Source organism: Schistocerca serialis, chromosome 8 (assembly GCF_023864345.2).
Source record: "Schistocerca serialis cubense isolate TAMUIC-IGC-003099 chromosome 8, iqSchSeri2.2, whole genome shotgun sequence".
NCBI lineage: Eukaryota > Metazoa > Arthropoda > Insecta > Orthoptera > Acrididae > Schistocerca > Schistocerca serialis.
In genome coordinates, this window is record NC_064645.1 from 247197799 (window position 1) to 247221066 (window position 23268).

Genomic DNA, 23268 nt, shown 5'->3' on the forward strand with positions numbered 1-23268 from the left:
ACCTACTGCAACCTACATCCTTCTGAATCTGTTTAGTGAATTCATTTCTTGGTCTCCCTCTACGATTTTTACCCTCCACACTGCCCTCCAATACCAAATTGGTGATTCCCTGATGCCTCAGAACATGTCCTACCAACCGATCCCTTCTTCTAGCCAAGTTGTGCCACAAGTTTCTCTTCTCCCCAATTATACTCAATACTTCCTCATTAGTTATGTGAGCTACCCATCTAATGTTCAGCATTCTTCTGTAACACCACATTCCAAAAGCTCCTATTCTCTTCTTGTCTAAACTATTTATCATCCATGTTTCACTTCCATACATGGCTACATTCCACACATATACTTGCAGAAACGACTTCCTGACATTTAAATCTATACTCAATGTAAACAGATTTCTCTTCTTCAGAAATGCTTTCCTTGCCATAGCCAGTCTAAATTTTATATCCTCTCTACTTTGACCATCATCAGTTATTTTGCTCTCCAAAAGCAAAACTAATCTACTACTTTAAGTGTCTCATTTCCTAATCTAATTCCCTCAGCATCACCCGACTTAATTCTACTACATTCCATTATCCTTGTTTTTGTTGATGTTCATCTTATATCCTCCTTTCAAGACACTGTCCATTCCATTCAACTGCTCTTCCAAGTCCTTTGCTGTCTCTGACAGAATTACAATGTCATCGGCGAACCTCAAAGTATTTATTTCTTCTCCATGGATTTTAATTTCTACTCCAAATTTTTCTTTTGTTTCCTTTACTGCTTGCTCAATATACAGATTGAATAACATTGGGGATATGCTACAACCCTGTCTCACTCCCTTCCCAACCACTGCTTCCCTTTCATGCCCCTCGACTCTTATAACTGCCATCTGTTTTCTGTACAAATTGTAAGTAGCCTTTTGCACCTGGTATTTTACCCCTGCCACCTACAGAATTTGAAAGAGAGTATTCCAGTCAACATTGTCAAAAGCTTTCTCTAAATGTACAAATGCTAGAAAAGTAGGTTTGCCTTTCCTTAATCTAGCTTCTAAGATAAGTTGTAGGGCCAGTATTGCCTCGCGTGTTCCAACATTTCTACGGAATCCAAACTGATCTTCCCCAAGGTCGGCTTCCACCAGTTTTTCCACTAATCTGTAAAGAATTCGTGTTTGTATTTTGCAGCCATGACTTATTAAACTGATAGTTCAGTATTTTCACATCTGTCAACACCTGCTTTCTTTGGGATTGGAATTAATATATTCTTCTTGAAGTCTGAGGGTATTTCGCCTGTCTTATACATCTTGCTCACCAGATGGTAGAGTTTTGTCAGGGCTGGCTCTCCCAAGGCAATTAGTAGTTCTAATGGAATGTTGTCTACTCCCGTGGCCTTGTTTTCACTTTTCAGTGCTCTGTCAAAATCTTAACGCAGTATTGTATCTCCCATTTCATCTTCATCTACATGCTCTTCCATTTCCATAATGTTGTCCTCAAGTACATCGCCCTTGTATAGACCCTCTATATACTCCTTCCACCTTTCTGCTTTCCCTTTTTTGCTTAGAACTGGGTTTCCATCTGACCTCTTGATAGTCATACAAGTGGATCTCTTTTCTCCAAAGGTCTCTTTAATTTTCCTGTAGGCAGTATCTTTCTTACCCCTAGTGATATATGCATCTACATCCTTACGTTTGTCCTCTAGCCATCCCCGCTTAGCCATTTTGCACTTCCTGTCGATCTCATTTTTGAGACGTTTGTATTCCTTTTTGCCTGCTTCACTTACTGCATTTTTATATTTTCTCCTTTCATCAATTAAATTCAATATTTCTTCTGTTACCCAAGGATTTCTACTAGCCGTCTTTTTACCTACTTGATCCTCTGCTGCCTTCATTATTTCATCTCTCAAAGCTATCCGTTCTTCATCTGCTTTATTTCTTTTCTCCATTCTGGTCAATCGTTCCCTAATGATCTCCCTGAAACTTTGGTTCTGTCAGTTTATCCAAGTCCCATCCCCTTAAATTACTACCTTTTTGCAGTTTCTTCAGTTGTAATCTACAGTTTATAACCAATAGATTGTGGTCAGAGTCCACATCTGCTCCTTGGTAATATCTTACAATTTAAACCTGGTTCCTAAATCTATGTCTTACCACTATATAATCTATCTGAAACCTTCCAGTATATCCAGGCCTCTTCCATGTATACAACCTTCTTTCATGATTCTTGAACCAAGTGTTAGCTATGATTAAGTTATGCTATGTGCAAAATTCTACCCAGTGGCTTTCTCTTTCATTCCTCACCCTCATTCCATATTCACCTACTACATTTCCTTCTCTTCCTTTTCCTATGACTATTAAATTTTCATCTCCCTTCACTACATGAATGATTTCTTTTATCTCATCATACGTTTCTTCAATCTCTTCGTCATCTGCGGAGCTAGTTGGCATATAAACTTTTACTACTGTGGTAGGCATGGGCTTTGTGTCTATCTTGGCCATAATAATGCGTTCACTAAGCTGTTTTTTAGTAGCTTACCCACAATCCTATTTTTTATTCATTATTAAACCTACTCCTGCAGTACCCCTACTTGATTTTGTACTTATAACCCTGTAGTCACCTGACTAGAAGTCTTGTTGCTCCTGCCACCGAACTTCACTAACTCCCACTATATCTAACTTTAACCTATCCATTTCCCTTTTTAAATTTTCTAACCTACCTGCCTATTAAAGGATCGGACATTCCACGTTCCGATCTGTAGAACACCAGTTTTCTTTCTCCTGATAACACCGTCCTCCACTGTAGTTCCTGCCCAGAGATCCGAATGGGGGGACTATTTTACCTGCGGAATATTTTACCCAAGAGGACACCATCATCATTTAAGCATACAGTAAAGCTGCATGCCCTCGGGAAAAATTATGGCTTTCAGCAGTTCGCAGTACCAACACAGCAAGGCCGTTTTGGTTAGTGTTAAAACAAGACCAGATCAGTCAATCATCCAGACTGTTGCCCTTGCAACTACTGAAAAGGTTGCTGACCCTCTTCAGGAACCACACATTTGCCTGGCCTCTCAACAGATATCCCTCTGTTGTGGTTGCACCTACGGTATGGCTATCTGTATCACAGAAGCACAGAAGCCTCCCCTCAAACGGCAAGGTCCATGATTCATGTGGAAAAAAAAAAACAGAAAACTGAAACTTCAAAATGTAAGTCAGACTATCTAAAATATTGTAATCTCTCTCTTTTAAAAAACGACAAATTTTTTTTAAAAAAAAGGAAGACTCACACAAAATCCATAAAAAAAATCTTACATTTTAGATGGTCCACCGAAACAATAAACATCAGTGTTCTAAAAAAATCAAAATTTGGTACTTCAAGGTCCAATATGCTGGTTAAATTCACAGAAAATGATTTTCTATACTTCAATCACAAAGCAACTACAACTAAATTAGCATAAAATTTCAGCGGTAGTGTTAAAATAATGAATCTTCACAAATCATTGATTTGCTGGATGCAGTTCTGTGGCATTATGAAGCAAATTAGTCTGGAGAAAACGTGCTCTATATTTTAGAATATCACTGCTAGAAGTTATCTATTTGTAATAGTTTTGTAATCTATTTGTAACATTTTTGTATGCGATTATTTGGTTATTGTAATTAGTAAGGTATAGTATAGCTTCAGAATCTACCCCCAGACACCACATGGATCCTGAAACTGGCTGTGCTAAGTTTTCTTTTCACCATTTTAAGGGAAATGTGAATAGCAGCGTTAAGAAAGAAAATAATAAATTAGCCCAAGCATAAAATGAAGCTGCTAAAGTACAGTACGGTACAAGTTAAAGTGTAAAATATTACAAGACAGTCGTGTTAAGATACTGACAACATTTTCACGATGTCATTCACATTTTAAAGTGCAGCAACTATTTAAATGTTAATTTCTACAACCTCTCACCTTGGCAAGCATTCACTAGATTGTCAACGACCACCACCTCATACCCGGAGTTTAGTAATTCAATTACTGTGTGTGAGCCCACATACCCAGCCCCACCAGTTACCAGTATCGTAGCTGCCATTCTATCACGTCCACCTTCAAGTGATGCTTACGTTGCTGTGCCAGCAAAACGATACGTACACACATCCTTGTCGGGCCATTGTTTCTTTTATCACGTGCTTATCGCGATTTTTATTGGGCCGCCTACATGTTTGATAACAACACAGTCAAACATCAACACAAAGAAATAAGAACCATCCGTTTTGGATGCGACATATCTAAGAAGTTCCTATGAAGACATTTCAATCTAACGTAGTAACGATTTAATCTTTGGAGGCTTCAACATTCTTTAATATCTTTGTTCGTATGAGAGAGAATATGCGTCAGATGGCGCTTGCAGTACGCCGAAAGTGATATTCGTTGACAGTGGACTTTAATTTTGAAACCGGAAACGAGTTCCCAGCGATGCTGTTGAGTTGTGGTAGTGTACAGTATTGAAAGTCATACTCAGAAGATTGAATTAGGTACGTAAGATTAAAAAAGACTGCTTGGTGTTATTTTGATCTATGCGCCCATGGCGTATAATTTCGAAAGTTCGCAGATCTGCCACTCGTAATATCACAGTCAAATGTAATTGAAATAATGTTTCAGAGTTCAGTATCACTATGTCTGGCGACATCTCGGATGACAAAAAGGTTGGTCAACGTACTATCACGAAGTTAAAGAGCGTTTTGCATTAATTCAATAATTTTACAACAGTTTCTGCCTCCCTTAGGATGAAGAAAAGGTCTACGGCGGGTGCGAGGGCCCCGATGCAATGTATGTCAAACTGATATCATCGGATGGCCACGAATTTATAGTCAAACGAGAACATGCCCTGACGTCGGGAACTATTAAAGCTATGCTCAGCGGACCTGGACAGTTCGCTGAAAATGAAACCAATGAAGTTAATTTTAGAGAAATCCCGTAAGTTTTCAACTGTTTATATCTCTTGCGTTAATTAGGAAGATATGGTTTTGTTTGTGTGTCTGTATACTGTCAGACGTATATTGACACGTTATGTTGTTGCTGATTATCTCCTTTTTTCTCTTTAAAACTAGGGTAAGCACTGCAGCATTTGTTAATTTGCAATGCGACATAGAATATATTGTTACAATGGTGCATTGTGTGTAGAATTTCACTTATGTCAGAACTTTAATTTTCAGCTCTCATGTTCTGCAGAAGGTGTGTATGTACTTTACGTACAAAGTACGTTACACGAACAGCTCAACGGAGATACCAGAATTCCCTATTGCACCTGAGATTGCTCTAGAGTTGTTGATGGCTGCTAACTTCCTTGATTGTTAATTTTTGCTTTCATCATATTACATTGTGTGATGTTGGTTACTCTTTGGTAGTTCATTAATACCCAGTGATACTGTTAGATGAAACCTATGTTCCAAATTATGATTCAGTGAGAATGAAACTTAGTACATCCTTGTTGTTTAATAGGTAGTATGTAACTTAAAAACAAATTTGTTAGTTGCCAAGTGAAGAGGTGATTGTTTAGGAGCAGATCATGTTCAGATGTAACTTTCATCTTTGTGGCTTTGTGTTTTGGCTACCAAGTGAATTAATAAGTTAAGTTTTCTGCTCCAGGAAATAGTCAGCTTTAATTTTGTGCATACCAGAGCAGATTTTTGTGTACTGTCAGAAGGTCCCTCTAAGAGAAGCCAGATTTTATAGTGTTCAGGTGTTTTGTTAATACTGTCTTGGCAATCCCATTTTTCAGTGAAGTGGAACATTCATTTTATCTAGATAAATATTTATGCTAAATGTGTAGAATTTTTTCCTCCCATTTTTGTACTGTGATACTGAAAGTGGTGCTGCAGATTATACAGTATAGAGCCACATAAGTCACAACTAACTGTAAGAACAAATTAGTTCATTTACAGCCATAAACTAGTGCAGTATTTATGGTATTTAACAGATACAGGTGAATATAATAGTCACCTTATTGTTTGAATTTAAACATTTCAGGCCAAAATCCTTCAGCTAATTTCAGTACCAAGAAAATGAGACCTCACAAGAGGTTCTTTTGTGTTTATAAAAATGAACTTTGTAAGTTACTACTGTTAGTAAGTGGAATTCACTTTTTCCAGCAGCATCTTTTGACTTCTAGATTTGCATTGTAACTCAAGGAACAGCTCATAAATTCCTTCCACACTATATCAATTTCTGAGAGACTGCTTGAACCTGCACTGAGCTATTACTTAAGAACAAAGAGTAATTGGAAAAAAATCATGTTCCATGTACTAATCATGGCACTGCTGTTTAGTTTCCATATCATTAAGTGATCATTTGCATGTACAAAATATAAACTTCTGTAAATGATCTGTTGAATTTTATACTTCTTGTCATGGCATTTAAGTTATTTTTGTTATTATTTTAAGGAACTTAAAGACTGTATCTTTTAAATTGATTAAATCTGTGAAGCTTCTTTAATGCATCTGTTACAAATTGTGATATTCTTTATTTTATCATACTGTTTGTGGAGGGAAAAGTGGAAACTCAAAAAAGGTTAAAACAGTTGATACTGATTGGAGCAAAGTCTGGAATAATATTTAATGTGTACATACGATTTTTTGTTACCTTGTTGCAGAGGAAATAGAAGTGACAGATTTATTGTAATCATGTTAATGTGGTGTGCAGAAACTGCAGATTGAAATTCTCTGGCTAGTGTATGTAGAGTTGTGTAACAGTTGAAGTTTCTGTTCCAACATTTATTCAGAAGGTGTGAGACACATTCAGTGTGCTGTTATAACTAATTGATATCCTGTCACCCTGACTTTAATCCCACCATTACTTCTTTGATGTGTAGATTGAACAGCAGGGGTGATAGACTCATACTCCTCCTTTAATCTGAATGCTTCTTCCGTTCTTAGTGTTCCCTCTTGGTTTTTGTACATATTGCGTATTACCACCATTCACTATAGCTCTAAGAATTTCAAACGTCATGCATCACTTTGTGTTGTTGAGCACATTTTCAAAGTCGACCAAACCTATGAAGCTCTTTGGTCTTGTTTCTGTTATTAAGTGCAATGTCAGGACTGCCCCTCTGCTGCCTTTACCTTTCCAAATTCCTTCTAACAGATTCTCAACTCTTTTCTATTCTTCCGTGTATTGTTCTTGTCAGCAAATTGGACGCAAGTGCTATTAAGCCAATTGTGTGATAGTTCTTACACTTATCAGCTCTTGCCATCTTCGGAATGTGTGGATGACACTCTTCTGAAATTGTGATGCAATGTCCCAAGTCTCATAGATTCTGCACACAAACATGAATAGTGGTTTGGTTGCCACATCACCCTATGATTTTAGAAATTCTGATGGGATATTACCTATCCCTTCTGCTTTATCTAACCTCAAGTCTTCAATCTACTTTAAATTCTGGTTAAGTCTAGATCTCCTATCTTCTCTTCTGTATCGACTGCAATTTCTTCTTCTATACCATCATCACATTTTTTCAGTTACAGGCCACATGTCTTCTGGATACACCTTGTGCGTCTTTAATGCAGTGGTTTCCATTGCCTTCTACATGCTGATGCCATTGATCGTTACTGATTCCTCCACCTATTATGGGTATTTTCCAGTCCCAAAGGCAAGTGCACCAGACACCTGTGCATTCATCCACCCCCTTCGACAAGGCTGTTGGTAGAATGAGGGTTACTTCTTGTGCTGGAAGTCTTTTGCCACCATTGCTGATATTAATTAAAAGTGCTTTGACTATATTCACGCCCAGCACCCAGGACATTTTTATTACTAGTCACATTACCTCTAGACCACATGTTCTCCACATATGTTGCTCATATTGGCAAACATTCCCCAAAACACCACCTACTCTTCTATATTTACATAACTTGGTTTGTAGATGCATAATTCTGCTTTGGTGTCCCTGCTGACAAATACTTGTGTGGCATTGTGAGTTTGATTCACAGCTATTTGTAGAAATAAGTTTTAATCTGTTACCTAAGGTAAAATTATCTACTGTTACTAGGAAAAACTCATCTGCAGAGTATAACTTAACCTGTGTATTCTTCCCAGCGTGATTGGATTCTCATGATAACTTTCATTTGCATTCAGAGGTGTTTTCAATAGCCATTGTTTTCAGCTGCAGGCATTTTTAGTTTTGCTATCATAATCCATTAATATTTTAATTAAGTTATGCATAGAATGTAGTTGTTTGTCAAATTTCTTCCTCGAATGGATAAGGGTTAAGAATTATTTCGGCAGATTAGAAATATCTTAAATTGTGTAACCATGCCAAAGAGCAATCGCAAACAAAGTTAAGGCAAAGCCTTCAAAAAATTCATGTGTGTCAGTTATGTTTAATTGCCAAAACAACACATGGCTATTAAGTAGTACAACATTTTACACTCAGAATATTTTAGTGCAGAGGTGCTGGTGGACATACCAACCCAACCTTTCAAAATTTGAAACATTGAACTAATTACAATAAAATATTTTTGACACCTGCCTATCAAAAGCAGCACGGTCTACTAAGCCTCTGATAACTGAGACAATACTGTCAAGATCTCTAAAACAAAAAAATTATATATATATCGTTCATAAATTAAGATACATGAAACTTCCAGAGATGGGTGAGGTAACACTGGTCATAAATGAAAACTAAAATGCAAAATATTTCGTAAAAGCAAAATAGTATCACCACTGTTTAAATTTCTGTAGCACTATTTTATGCACTGTATTTTATAGGCATTTATTTTGGTTTACTGTTGAAAGCTGTGGTGAACCTTAATTTTTCTCTTCATTGTGAGATTTTTGTATTTATACTAAGAATATAGGTCTTTAATTTTTTTTTGTATATTACATGGCATAATTGCATGAACATTTCACAATGTCGTAACCGGTTTTGACCAGTTACGGCCATCTTCAGACTAAAGTTACATGCTGCAAACGATGGAGTAACATTTCCGTTTCATTGTGAAGTATCGTTGACCAGGCAATGTGAATGTTAAATTACAGCTTTTCATATGTATGGCTTTAGTTTGACTTCTGGCTGGTTGCAGTGGGATGGAGAATTGAGAGATGCTGCTTTAACTGTGCCATACAAAATACAGTAAATAAAAGAACGTAATCACTCCCACTCCCATTCTCATCTAAAAATGATCTAAGCAGCAAATAATTATGTTTACTAGCTCAAATTGACTTACTACTTAAGCTCACCATATGTCTGGGATTAGACCAGACAGTCCTGGATTTTTAATGCTGTCTGGGGCTGCAAAAAAAAAAAAGGATATCGGGGTTTCATTATTTTATGACACGAGGATTTTTTACATATTATTCTTCTGTGTTGGACATCCCATTTTTTAAACATTCTCTTATGGTCATGCCAATCTTGGCCGACCGTGGAGCAAGCGCTGGTGCCAGTGGAGAGGCATGGCCAAAGGTTTCATCACAATGTTTCACTTATTGTCAGTCACTTGGCAACACAACAGGGGCAATGTGTTTGTTTCCATGTTTGAAGTAATTTGTCTTGGTTTTCAATCATTTTATCTGTGTTCATTTCTTGTTTCATTATTTAGCAATGGGCAAAATTGTGTATTTAATGTTAATCAGCAACAAGGGTACAAATTTTTGCGACTATATTGATTGTAGTGCTGAACATGGTTATTCCATGCTATGTACTGGAGAATTTTCTATTGCACGTAAAGGAAGAGTAATATTAAAGTCCATGTAGAAACAGATAAATGAAAGAGTGCCATCATTGCTACTGCTTCAGCAAACATGAGATTTTTTAAAGCCAAAGTAAACATGAGACTTATAAATGGTATCAAAAGTATGTCCTGGGCTGGCCACAAAATAATCTGGTAAGCCTCTTCTTAAGCCAACTGAATGTCTTCTTTTCCTTCAGCGTTTGTCTCGCGTACCTGTGGGGTCTGCTACATGCGTCTGTTGTTCTCATTTCACTCTCACAGGCTGCATGTGGTTGGATGTTCACCCATTGGAGGTCTTTATGAATTGTACCAGCCCAACATTGCTTAGGTCGTCCTTTGGGTCTTCTGCCGATGTCTGCAGAGCTAGTTGTCATAAACTTGTACTACTGTGGCAGGTGTGGGCTTAATGTCTATCTTGGCTGCAATAATCCGTTCACTATGCTGTTCGTAGTAGCTTACCCGCACTCTTTTTTTTTTTTCTCATTACTAAACCTACTCTTGCATTACCCCTATTTGATTTGTATTTATAACCCTGTATTCACCTGACCAGAAGTCTTGTTCTTCCTGCCACCAGACTTCACTAAGTCCCACTATATCTAACTTTAACCTAGCTATTTCCCTATTTAAATTTTCTAACCTACTTACCTACCTTCCTGATTAAGGGATCTGACATTCCACGCTCCGACCCGTAGAACACCAGATTTTTTTCTCCTGATAACTGAGTCCTTCTGAGTAGTCCCCGCCCGGAGGTCTGAATGGAGGACTATTTTACCTCCAGAATATTTTACCCAAGAGGACACCATCGTCATTTAAGCATACAGTAAAGCTGCATGCCGCCAGGAAAAATTATGGCTGTAGTTTTCCCTTGCTTTCAGCTGTTAAGCCGAGATCAATCATCCATATTGTTGCCCCTGCAACTACTGAAAATACTGTTGCCCCGTTTCAGGAAACCTACATTTGTCTGGCCTCTCAACAGATACCCCTCCGTTATGGTTGCACATACGGTACGGCTATGTGTATTGCTGAGGCACGCAAGCCTCCCCACCAGCGGCAAGGTCCATGGTTCATGGGAGGGCTTGCAGACAGTATTAATTGTAAAAAATCAAGCTTTTTGCAGATGCACTGCAAAGTGGTACAGTGATTAGCACATTGGACTTTCATTGCGGAGGACAATGGTTCAAACCCGCGTCCAGCCAGCCTGATTTAGGTTTTCTGTGATGAACCTAAAGTGCTTCAGGTAAATGCCAGGATGGTTCCTTTGAAAGTGCATGGCTGACACCCTTCCCCATCCTTCTCTAATATGATGGGACCGATGACCTCGCTGTTTGGTCTCCAAGCCCCAAATCAACCAACCGGCTAATTGGACAATGCAGTTCTCTACAATGAAGTACTGTCTGAAAGAAGTTGCATAAATATTCAGTCAGATCTTGACAAGACTTCAATGGCAACTTGCTCTGAATGTTCAGAAATCTAATATTGTGCACTTCACAGAAAGGAAAAAAAATGTATACTGTGATTATAATGTAGTTACCGGTAGTCACTGTTGGAATTGGCCAACTTGTGCAAATGCCTGGGTGTAACACTTTATAGGGATATTAAAGGAAATGGTCACATAGGTTCAGTTGCAGATAAAGAGGTGGTAGATTTGGGTTTATTGGTAGAGTACTGTGGAAATGTGATCAATCTATAAAGGAGATTGCTTACAAACCAAACATGTGACAAGTTCTAGAATATTGCTCAAGTTTGTGGAACCTGTACCAGGTAAGACTATCAGGGGAGATTGAACATATACAGAGGAGGAGAACACGAATGATCACAGGTTTGTTTAATCTGTGAGAGAGTGTCAGAGAGCTACTGAAGGAACTGAACTGGAAGGCTCTTGCTCATAGACATGTGCTATCCCAAGAAAGTCTGTTAACAAAGTTGCAAGAGCCAGCTTTAAATGGTTACTCTAGGAATATACTACAACTAACTATGTATCGCTCACATAGGGATTGTGAGGATAAGATTAGAATTAGATAAATGCAAATTTAGACCATATGTTATAGCCTGAACTTAGACCATTACTACTACTTAATTTTTAGGTTAACTACAAAATGTCTGATTATAGTTGCTACAACAGTAAAGATGTTCTAAAAGGTAAGATTACCATTAATACTGCATACTACAGGGAAGACTATTTGTAAATCTATAAATTGTATAAAAAAATAATGAATCTACACATGCAAAAATTTTCAGGTGGTTGAAATTGAGTTTATGTTGGCTACAATCACATGGGACAGTGAACTAAAGTTGCAGTTTTGCAGAACAACTGATTTGAACTGTGGAACTTTTGACTGTTTCTGAATTTTCTTTGTTGTGTAAAGCATTAGACACTACACTGCAGGAATGCACATCTACAGCATAACTAAATTGATATGAATGTTGTTCCATATCTGAAGCAACACAAGCCTGCACGCACACACACAGAGCTGCTATGGCAGTCACAGCATCAGAGCAACAAGTGTTCCAGGCCGGGCTGCATCTGTCCTATTCAACTACAGCTTACTCACTCAGAGCATTCATACTCGAACAAGACATGCCCGAGTGGCTGCACTTCCACTCTGCAGACCTCTTAGTGCCAGGCATAGTAGCTGTGATGTTGGCAGCCCCCTAGGCCAACTCTAGCATCCACGTAAGTTGCTTCAGCGTATACTGAGGTACATATTTATGACCAGACCGTCATTTTTGGTTTCATATCTGATGAAAGCAAGTATACTGAAAATGTTTTTCACTTGTTTATGCACTATTTGTTGGTTACCATGATCAGAACCCTGACTATTCTCAACAAATGCGGCAATTTTATGCATAGTAATTCAACACGTAATTTGCCATAATCAAGTTTTAAGTTAAAAGTACAACAGTATAAAACACTCAAATCATCCTCTCTGGCGATTCTGGATTGCTCACCGGAGTTTGGTCAATGTTTCACAATATCTGTCTGAGTTATTGCCATCCCAGGTTGCATGAAATCGATGAGTAGTACCTCCTTCCAATCCCAAAACACAGTCACCATAACCTTTACAGCCGATTGCGTTTGTATGAATTTCTTTGGTGGCGGTGAACCGGAGTGACAGCACTGACGAGATTGCTGTTTTGTTTCAGGGGGTGTAACGAAACACCCACGTTTCATCTCATTTGATGATAGAGTCCAGTAACTTCTCCTTATTACCTCCCCCCTCACGTTGTTGAAGGAACTTGCGAGCACAGCCCCTCCTTTTGTCCATTGTTCAGCATCCAGGGGACACAGCAAGCACACACATTGTGATAACCCAAGTTTCTGTTAAAGTTCTTTCAATTGTGCCATGTGAAGCTCCAGGAATGTGTTCAACAAGTTCACAGACAGTGACCCTCCAATCTTTGAGCAGTTGATATTCTGGACAATCGCATCCGAAACTGGCAGTCTTCTATTCCATTCTTCATTGCTAACTTCCTTGTGACCCTCAGCAAAAGCCCTGCACCATTTGCGGACATGCTGAATGGACATGCAATCTTCACCTTAAACCTCAGTCAGTTGCTGATGGATCTCCATGGGCGGTAACTTCCATGCATGGAGAAACCAGATTACTCCTCGAACCTGGCACTTGACGGGAGTGGCAATCAACACTTCCATCTCTGATGGCTGCCAAGCCAACACTGAGTGACATAGCGAATTGTGGATGTGCTGGCTCGAGAGTGGGGTTACCACTGCACACGGCACTGTTGTCAGATTGAGCCTAGCACCTTCCCTCAAGGCTGTAGCTCATTGGGAACCTTACTTTTGGTACAACCCTTGTAATTTATATTGTATAAATCTATCAATTGCCATCTATACTATTTATTTAAATATAAGCTACATGGGATCTGCATTTACGTAGTTATTTTGGAAGGAGGTAGACTGTCACTGAGAGAGATGTCAAGTAATTTTTATATGATTTTTTAAAAATAGGTATATTTTGCAATGATCTAATCTCTGCATGCTCCGTCAAGGAGTGGTCACTTTTCTCCTCCCACTCATACCCTGCTATTCCTCCCCCTTCCCCAGCCCGCTCCAGATTGCTGGTTCCATTCCATACAGTTGCAGTACGACCAGAGCAACTGGAGATCGTTTTTTTTGTGTGTGTGTGTGTGTGTGTGTGTGTGTGTGTGTGTGTGTGTGTGGTTTTTTTCCCTCTGAAGAAGGCTTTGGCTGAAAGCTCAGTGTGTAACAGTCTTTTTGCTGTGCATGTTTGCAAATCAATGTGTCATCTCTACATTGAGTAGCAATGCTTTTCATAATATTGCTGGAAAACTTCATCCAGTGTATTGAAACTGGTGCCTTATAGGTGTAGCTAGTTAGCAGTCTGCATCACTTTCAAATATTATCATGATCTGACTGGATATTTGCATACCTTTCTTCAGGTGGTTATTCATTATAGGTAACAGTATTAGCGACAAGAAGTTTGAGGTTACTATTAATATTGTCTACTTTACTTCTACATCTATCAAAAATTCTGTAGCCAAGATAATGCACTGTGCTCTCCCTGCAAAGAAGACCTTAGTCTAGTCCTAAATTTTGCATGACACCCCTATAAGATTGGACTTAATAATAAATGCAGTTAGTATATTGAGTCAAAAGCTTTTCAGAAGTCAAAAAATACTGCATGAATGTGACAGCCTGATCTGTGTGTTTCACGATGTCACGTAAGGGAAGTGAAAGTTGAATTTCTCAACATTTTCGGAATCCATGCTGGCTGGCATGAGCAAGGTTATTTTGTTCAAGATACCTCAATATGTTTAAGCATAGAGTTTGTTCCAATATTCTACAACAGATAGATGTCAACAACGTTGGACGGTAGTTATGTGGATTACTTCTCCTATCCTTCTTGTAGACGGGTGTAACTTGTGCTGCCTTCCTTATATGCAGAGATCTATTAGGGATTCCATTAGTTTTGTTTAATTTTAGCTATTTCAGCTGTTTTGGAATGCCACTGACACTAATATCTATATCATCTTGTCATTGCAGTGATGTGAGAATCTGGGGCACTACTCCATAATTTTCCTTTGTAAAGGAACATTTGAAAATTGAGTGAAGCATTTCTGATTTTGCTTAGCTACTTTCAATTTCAGTTCCTGTGTTATCCATGAGTGTTACTATGGCAGTCATTGAAGGCTTGACTCTTTTTTTTTTGGCAGCTGAATGGATTTCATTCACAAGTTTGTTTGGGTGGTCATCCTGCGCAGCAAGCATAGAAATATTTGTTCTGTAAATAAAAACCATGTCTTCTTGCTGCACTGTATTTTACTTCTCCTAGATGCATTTTTCCTTTTTCACTGTAATGTGTCATTAGTGGGATAGTTCTTCGCATTTTTAGTTGGCATCTGTGTTTCCTCTCATGTGGTCACATGCTGGAGATCACACATAAAGACATGCTTGTTGTTGTTGTTGTGGTCTTCAGTCCTGAGACTGGTTTGATGCAGCTCTCCATGCTACTCTATCCTGTGCAAGCTTTTTCATCTTCCAGTACCTACTGCAACCTACATCCTTCTGAATCTGCTTAGTGTATTCATCTCTTGGTCTCCCTCTACGATTTTTACCCTCCACGCTGCCCTCCAATACTAAATTGGTGATCCCTTGATGCCTCAGAACATGTCCTACCAACCGATCCCTTCTTCTGGTCAAGTTGTGCCACAAACTTCTCTTCTCCCCAATCGTATTCAATACTTCCTCATTAGTTATGTGATCTACCCATCTAATCTTCAGCATTCTTCTGTAGCACCACATTTCGAAAGCTTCTATTCTCTTCTTGTCCAAACTATTTATCGTCCATGTTTCACTTCCATACATGGCTACACTCCATACAAATACTTTCAGAAATGACTTCCTGACACTTAAATCAATAGTGGATGTTAACAAATTTCTCTTCTTCAGAAACGCTTTCCTTGCCATTGCCGGCCTACATTTTATATCCTCTCTACTTCGACCATCATCAGTTATTTTGCTCCCCAAATAGCAAAACTCCTTTACTACTTTAAGTGCCTCATTTCCTAATCTAATTCCCTCAGCATCACCCGACTTAATTAGACTACATTCCATTATCCTTGTTTTGCTTTTGTTGATGTTCATCTTATACCCTCCTTTCAAGACACTGTCCATTCCATTCAACTGCTCTTCCAAGTCCTTTGCTGTCTCTGACAGAATTACAATGTCATCGGCGAACCTCAAAGTTTTTATTTCTTCTCCATGATTTTTAATACCTACTCCGAATTTTTCTTTTGTTTCCTTTACTGCTTGCTCAATATACAGATTGAACAACATCGGGGAGAGGCTACAACCCTGTCTTACTCCCTTCCCAACCACTGCTTCCCTTTCATGTCCCTCGACTCTTATAATTGCCATCTCGTTTCTGTACAAATTGTAAATAGCCTTTCGCTCCCTGTATTTTACCCCTGCCACCTTTAGAATTTGAAAGAGAGTATTCCAGTCAACATTGTCAAAAGCTTTCTCTAAGTCTACAAATGCTAGAAACGTAGGTTTGCCTTTCCTTAATCTTTCTTCTAAGATAAGTCGTAAGGTTAGTATTGCCTCACGTGTTCCAGTGTTTCTACGGAATCCAAACTGATCTTCCCCGAGGTTGGCTTCTACTAGTTTTTCCATTCGTCTGTAAAGAATTCGTGTTAGTATTTTGCAGCTGTGACTTATTAAACTGATAGTTCGGTAAGTTTCACATCTGTCAACACCTGCTTTCTTTGGGATTGGAATTCTTATATTCTGCTTGAAGTCTGAGGGTATTTCACCTGTTTCATACATCTTGCTCACCAGATGGTAGAGTTTTGTCAGGACTGGCTCTCCCAAGGCCGTCAGTAGTTCCAATGGAATATTGTCTACTCCGAGGGCCTTGTTTCGACTCAGGTCTTTCAGTGCTCTGTCAAACTCTTCACGCAGTATCATATCTTCCATTTCATCTTCATCTACATCCTCTTCCATTTCCATAATATTGTCCTCAAGTACATCGCCCTTGTATAGACCCTCTATATACTCCTTCCACCTTTCTGCTTTCCCTTCTTTGCTTAGAACTGGGTTTCCATCTGAGCTCTTGATATTCATACAAGTCGTTCTCTTATCTCCAAAGGTCTCTTTAATTTTCCTGTAGGCAGTATCTATCTTACCCCTAGTGAGATAGGCCTTTACATCCTTACATTTGTCCTCTAGCCATCCCTGCTTAGCCATTTCGCACTTCCTGTCGCTCTCATTTTTGAGACGTTTGTATTCCTTTTTGCCTGCTTCACTTACTGCATTTTTATATTTTCTCCTTTCATCAATTAAATTCAATATTTCTTCTGTTACCCAAGGATTTCTACTAGCCCTCGTCTTTTTACCTATTTGATCCTCTGCTGCCTTCACTACTTCATCCCTCAAAGCTACCCATTCTTCTTCTACTGTATTTATTTCCCCCATTCCTGTCAATTGCTCCCTTATGCTCTCCATGAATCTCTGTACAACCTCTGGTTCTTTTAGTTTATCCAGGTCCCATCTCCTTAAATTCCCACCTTTTTGCAGTTTCTTCAGTTGTAATCTACAGGTTATAACCAATAGATTGTGGTCAGAGTCCACATCTACCCCTGGAAATGTCTTACAATTTAAAACCTGGTACCTAAATCTCTGTCTTACCATTATATAATCTATCTGATACCTTTTAGTATCTCCAGGGTTCTTCCATGTATACAACCTTCTTTCATGATTCTTAAACCAAGTGTTAGTTATGATTATGTTGTGCTCTGTGCAAAATTCTACCAGGCAGCTTCCTCTTTCATTTCTTAGCCCCAATCCATATTCACCTACTATGTTTCCTTCTCTCCCTTTTCCTACACTCGAATTCCAGTCACCCATGACTATTTAATTTTCGTCTCCCTTCACAATCTGAATAATTGCTTTTATTTCATCATACATTTCTTCATTTTCTTCGTCATCTGCAGAGCTAGTTGGCATATAAACTTGTACTACTGTAGTAGGTCTGGGCTTCGTATCTATCTTGGCCACAATAATGCGTTCACTATGCTGTTCGTAGTAGCTTACCCGCATTCCTATTTTCCTATTCATTATTAAACCTACTCCTGCATTACCCCTATTTGATTTTGTGTTTATAACCCTGTAGTCACCTAACCAGAAGTCTTGTTCCTCCTCCCACCGAACTTCACTAATTCCCACTATATCTAACTTCAACCTATCCATTTCCCTTTTTAAATTTTCTAACCTACCTGCCCAATTAAGGGATCTGACATTCCATGCTCCGATCCGTAGAACGCCAGTTTAAAGACATGCTTATGTTTCGTAAATAGAGTTGTAGTCCAACCTCCAGCATGTGACCAGATGAGAGGAAATGGAGATGCCAATCAAAATCGCGAACTATCCCACTGATGATGCCTTAAAGTGAAAAGGTGAAATGTGCCTGCGAGAAACAAAATACAGTGCAGCAAGAACAGGCTGTTTTTATTTACAAAACAAGGATTTCATTTAGCTTATCCCTGACTGTAGCCATATTCTTTGTTTTACATCTATTATGCAGTGGTTGTTGTTTCTCTGAACTTTCTTTACAGTGACACTGTACTGTGGAGGGTCCCTGCCCATCATGAAACATTCTACTATGTACGTGTTTATCCAGTGCACACAGTTCTTCCACATGCTCCTGTCCAGAACTATAAGTTTCAAGTTCCTCATTGTGAAGTGACTAATTTACTGAACATATAAATCTTTTTACTTGTTTTAGTTGCCCTTTGTAGTAGTTTGGTAATCACTGTTGCTACAACTGTCTCATGGTCAGTAGTGCCAGTTCCAATGTGGACATCCTCAAAGGGAAAACACATTTCCATCATGCATGGCCTCCCAAACTATCTGTTCTAGGTAAGTAAACAATGGAAAATCCAGAATGGAATAAACAATATTATGAGAAGGAAAGTTGCTACTCACCATATAGTGTGGTTTCAGTTGCATTTGCCCGAGAATGCAGTTTTTTTTTTGTGTGTGTGTGTGTGTGTGTGTGTGTGTGTACTTTCCATCTCATATATTGTCCTAGGTAATTTTCAGAGAAAGCACTTAGCATTGATTTGCAAGGTGTCTAGTCATGCCCATCACATAAAACTGTAAACTACCCCAGTTCTCCAGTTGATTATTAGACAGCTAAAGTCTTCTGCAGTGATGACAGTATGAATTGGAAATGTATGCACTAACTAACTGAGGTTTACTGTGAAGTTTTCAGTTACCTCTGCGCATGAGTCTGGCAGTTGATAGAAAGATTCATTTACAAGTTTATACCCACTGTTGATACTGAGTTTTACAAAGTCATTCTCTTGTGCTTTCTTACCTACCTTGCTCGCATGCTGTTTTGGTTTCTATGTCCATGGATTGTAGTGTCTTGTCTATTGTGACAAATGCACTACCTCTATGTTCTGTAAACCTATCCTTTCGATATACTTTTAAATTTTCCATAAAAATTTCACTGCTGTCAGTTTTGGGGTTTTTAACAGATTTCTGTATCTAGTATTTATTATGTGAGCTCCGCTGCTTTTTGGGGGTGCTTTGAAACCTATCAGTTTGTTTATATAAAATAGATGAAGTAAAGGGAGAGGATGGGTGGGAAACTCATGACTTCCAGCTGGACAGAGCAGTGTGATAATGCAGTGGCGAAAAGTGAAAATTTATGCTGGACTGGGATTCAAACCTGGAGTCTCTGCTTCTCTGGAATGGTTGTGCTAACTGCCTTGGCCATCTGGACATGCTTTTCATCTGACCAAAATTTCCAGCGTATTGCATGCTGCAGTGCAGCATCACTCATCCTTAAACACCGTACACGCAAATTATTGATTCCCACAGGAGTTCAGACGGTACTAGTGCATCCACACTTAAACAGACATCAAGGATCCATTGCACTCTTACAGGAATGTATATGTCTGAGTCACGCAGGTATATACATTTCTATCAGTTTGTTGTGGATGCTTTGGCAGTTGATCACTAGGCTTTTAATACTTTCGCCTGTGGGTGGCATTTCTTTACTCTTATGCTAATGCTTCGGGTCTGTCATTATATGGAGCAGATGGAAAGTTGTCTAATCTAAAACACCTCGTGTACACCTCACACCCAGTGAGCTACAATGGGTAGCAGCCTCTGATACATGTTGCACACCTGACCCATTTATGGGACTCTGTAGTCGTTCCACCTTGTTGCAGTACACAGAGTACTATTTCGTGAGATTCACAGAGGCTGAAGAAACCTAAGTATTTATATCAACAAAATATCGTGTGGATGTACATTCTCTGATCAAAAATATCTGGACACCACTGAGTAATGCAGAATTGGCCACTAGACGTCACGAGTGGCAGAATTGCCAGTATAAAAGAAGGTGGGGAGTACTGGGTTGTCAACAGAGAAGGAGTGACAGCAGAATCTGTGCAGTGGGAGAGCTCAGTGACTTTGAATGTGGATGAGTCACTGGATCTCACTTGAGTAACAGATCCATCAGGGACCACTCGTGGATTCCAAAACAGCAAGAAGTCAGCTGTACAACTAGTGTCCAACAGTGTTTTCCAGAGATGCTGCTCACAACCGGATGAAATGGCAGAAAGATTTGACTGAGTCACCAAATTCAACATTTGGGATGACTTGATGTGTTTGGTAAATATGTACTTTTACTTAGATGGTACAGCTTAGCAGCATGGGGAGAACAGTGGAGAGAGGCAGAGTGGTTGGGATAAACTGCAGGCCAAACTGAAGAGAAAAAAAAAAAAATTGGTGACAATCAGCAGCAGGTCTGTTTAGTGGAAGAACAATTTAACAGGGCCCAGTGTCATGAGGAAGTGACATGGTCACCCATATGATATATTTTGGCCCTATGTCACATCGTGAATCCTAATATGACAAAGGCCAACAAAATTTCACGCTCGATGAAGGGAGTCGCAGAAGACATGTATCAGCTCTTCTGGTAAAGGATGCTATAACGACAGAGAAATTAATCAGGTGTTGCCAGCAAGACAAGGAAATGCAACAGAAAAAGTCAGATGAAAGAGTTGAGACCAATTGCGTGATGTGGTGTATATAGCAGTTATGGGAAACCACAGTGAGCTCACCTCTCTCATACTCCAGATAGTAAGTGAAGTGATACAGCAATGTGTAGCAGCTAGAAATATCGGACTGAGTATACGAGAGATAACAGCCTTGAATGTCGATCTCATATATTGGGAGGTAATAAAGAATGCTAAGAAGATGAGTATTGATTCTTATCAGAAACCTCTGCCACCAGATGAAGACACCATGAAGAACTGACCTGGTCAATTCAGACTTATGCTGCAGCCATCAAATGATGACCCAGTTTCTGACCAATGCAGGTACAACCAACTCCCATGGTAACTCCTATAGAAAAACAGACATTTGGAGGACAGAGAACAACAAACTAATGTGTTTCCACTGTGGGTGCCCTAAATACATTGCATAGTATTACACTGAAAGAAGGATGTTTTTGACAACTAATACACCACCTACTACCAATGAACAGTTCTATTCATGCCTATCAATGATTATAGTTGACCTGTTGAACAAAGCCCATTACCGGACAAAGGCACTTGCCAACATGTTGTACCCATACAGAGGTACCAGGCACTTACCTAGCTAACAGCTAAGTGAGATGACTGTCTGTGGGGGTGAGTTCAGCGCAGATACAAATCCTGCATTGTCGACAGTCACGGAGCTGTCAGGAAATATCATTGACGTCATAGATGGCCAACCTGTGCAGGCGCTAGCTGACTTGGAACTTAATTTTCCATAATTTTGGATATTTATTGTCGTCACCCAAAGAAGGTTGTCGCCCATGAGGCGAAAGCAATTGTGGTGAAAGTCAAAAATAGGAAATACGTCAAGCTGATGGGAACATTTATTGCAAGAATAACTATCAATGAGAGAACACAGCCCTTCAGATGTATTGTTTTAGGAGAATGTAGTTATAATTTTTTTTGTTGGGAGGAACTTTTTGCAGGCAGTGCAAGTAGTCATAGACTGTGGAAGACTAGAACTCCAAACTGGCAAAGCCATTCCAACAAGAACACATAATAAAGATTGCTCTGGATGGTTGTTGGTGGGAAGATGTTTGTATCCCCCTTCACTGAGACAAGTTCAGTTGTCGGTCAACATGTTGTGTTAAACGGTGAAGCCTTTGTTGGATGCAAAAGATACTGTGCTCATACAGAGAATCTCCATGCCAGTGATGATCATAAACATTGTATATGGTGAAGGAGAACTTTGAAACACTGTTGCTAGCAGCTACAGCTCATCCATAAAGGTATGTGTAGAAGAACAGCAGAACCAGTCCAGGAAGGGTAGCACAGTGTCATTGACAAAGAGTAGTGCTTCACTACCACTGCAGACAAAGCAGGAGAAGAAGATACTATTGAATCACCAATAATATCTGGCAAGACTGTGAAATAACATCAGTGAATGATACCCATTTTGGGTCAGTTTTTGGATGCTTTCGAATCTTGGAGTGGAGAGAAAAAGAACAAGCAGCCAAAGGAAAAAAACCATATTAACAATGGGATCATTCATCAACTAGCAAGCACTGATATAGTTTGTCGCCTGCTGAATGAAGAGTAATCCAAAAGGAAGTGTAGCTGATGCTGCAAGGTGACATCACTGAACCTTCAGAGGGTCCTTGGCCCCCGGGGTCATGAAGAAAGATGGTACATGGCATTACTGTTTTGACTACTGACAACTGAAAAAAAAATCATGAAGAATTATGTCTACCCATTGCTCCACATTGATGGTGCAGTAGATGGCTTGAAGAGAGCAAAGTAGTTCTCTACTATGGACATGCAGACAGGCTATCGGTAAATCGAGGTTGATGAGGCGTTCTGTGAGAAGACTGTCTTCATTACTCCTGATGGCTTTTGAGTTTAGTTTTTTTTGGACTGTCTAATGCTCCAGGCACCTTCAAACATACTTTGACACCTTAAATGGACAATGTGCCAATGCTATCTGGATAACACTGTATTTTTTCAAAGACATTTTAAGAACATCTAAGCCATCTGACATCTATGTTGAAGAGTGTTCAGACTACAGGCATCCATCTGAATCAGAAAAAGTGCATCTAGGCATCCATCTGAATCAGAAAAAGTGCATCTTTGCTGCCAAAGAAATAAAAATCTTGGGGCATCTAGTGAATGGTGACGGAGCCCATCCTGATCCAGAGAAAAGAAGAGCAGTTACAGCTTTTCCAAATCTCAGCACATTCATGTTGCAAGAAGTTTTCTCAGAATATGCCTGTTCTACTGACGAGTCGTAAAGTACTTTAGTACCAATGCATGTTCTTTGCAAGAGCTACTGAAAGGTGAAGACAAATTGTCCTGGAAAGAGGTGCGAGAAAGATCTTCCCTTGTCCTTAAGAAGATGCTAACACCTTCTCCAGTCTTTGCATTGTATGACCACTTGTATTGTATGACCAAACTGTATTGTTTCTATTTGGTAAACCATTCACTGTTGTGGTAAACCATTATTCTCTATGCTAGCTGACTAGCCTCAATGAGGCATGAGGTCAACTGGCAAGAAGGGGACTAAAGCT

The 23268-nt window shown here is 39.3% G+C and overlaps 2 protein-coding genes across 3 annotated transcripts in view; one reads left to right on the forward strand and one right to left on the reverse strand.

Annotated features, from left to right (window-relative positions):
* Positions 1–4205, reverse strand: part of LOC126416040 (UDP-glucose 4-epimerase) — a 103165-nt gene extending 98960 nt beyond the window's left edge. Inside the window, exon 1 of one of the 2 annotated variants that reach the window (XM_050083504.1) lies at positions 3918–4205. In XM_050083504.1, the coding sequence (XP_049939461.1) occupies positions 3918–4038 (121 nt within the window). In that variant the 5' untranslated portion in view covers positions 4039–4205. The remainder of the gene's footprint in view (positions 1–3917) is intronic. The other variant, XM_050083505.1, reaches the window with a different exon arrangement.
* Positions 4206–4326: 121 nt separating this feature from the next.
* LOC126416041 (elongin-C) lies at positions 4327–6455 on the forward strand. Its single transcript, XM_050083506.1, has 4 exons — positions 4327–4480; positions 4608–4651; positions 4732–4922; positions 5162–6455. Exons 2-4 carry the CDS (start codon positions 4622–4624, stop codon positions 5301–5303), a joined length of 363 nt encoding a protein of 120 aa, XP_049939463.1. The 5' UTR covers positions 4327–4480; positions 4608–4621; the 3' UTR covers positions 5304–6455.
* The last annotated feature ends 16813 nt before the right edge of the window (positions 6456–23268 follow it).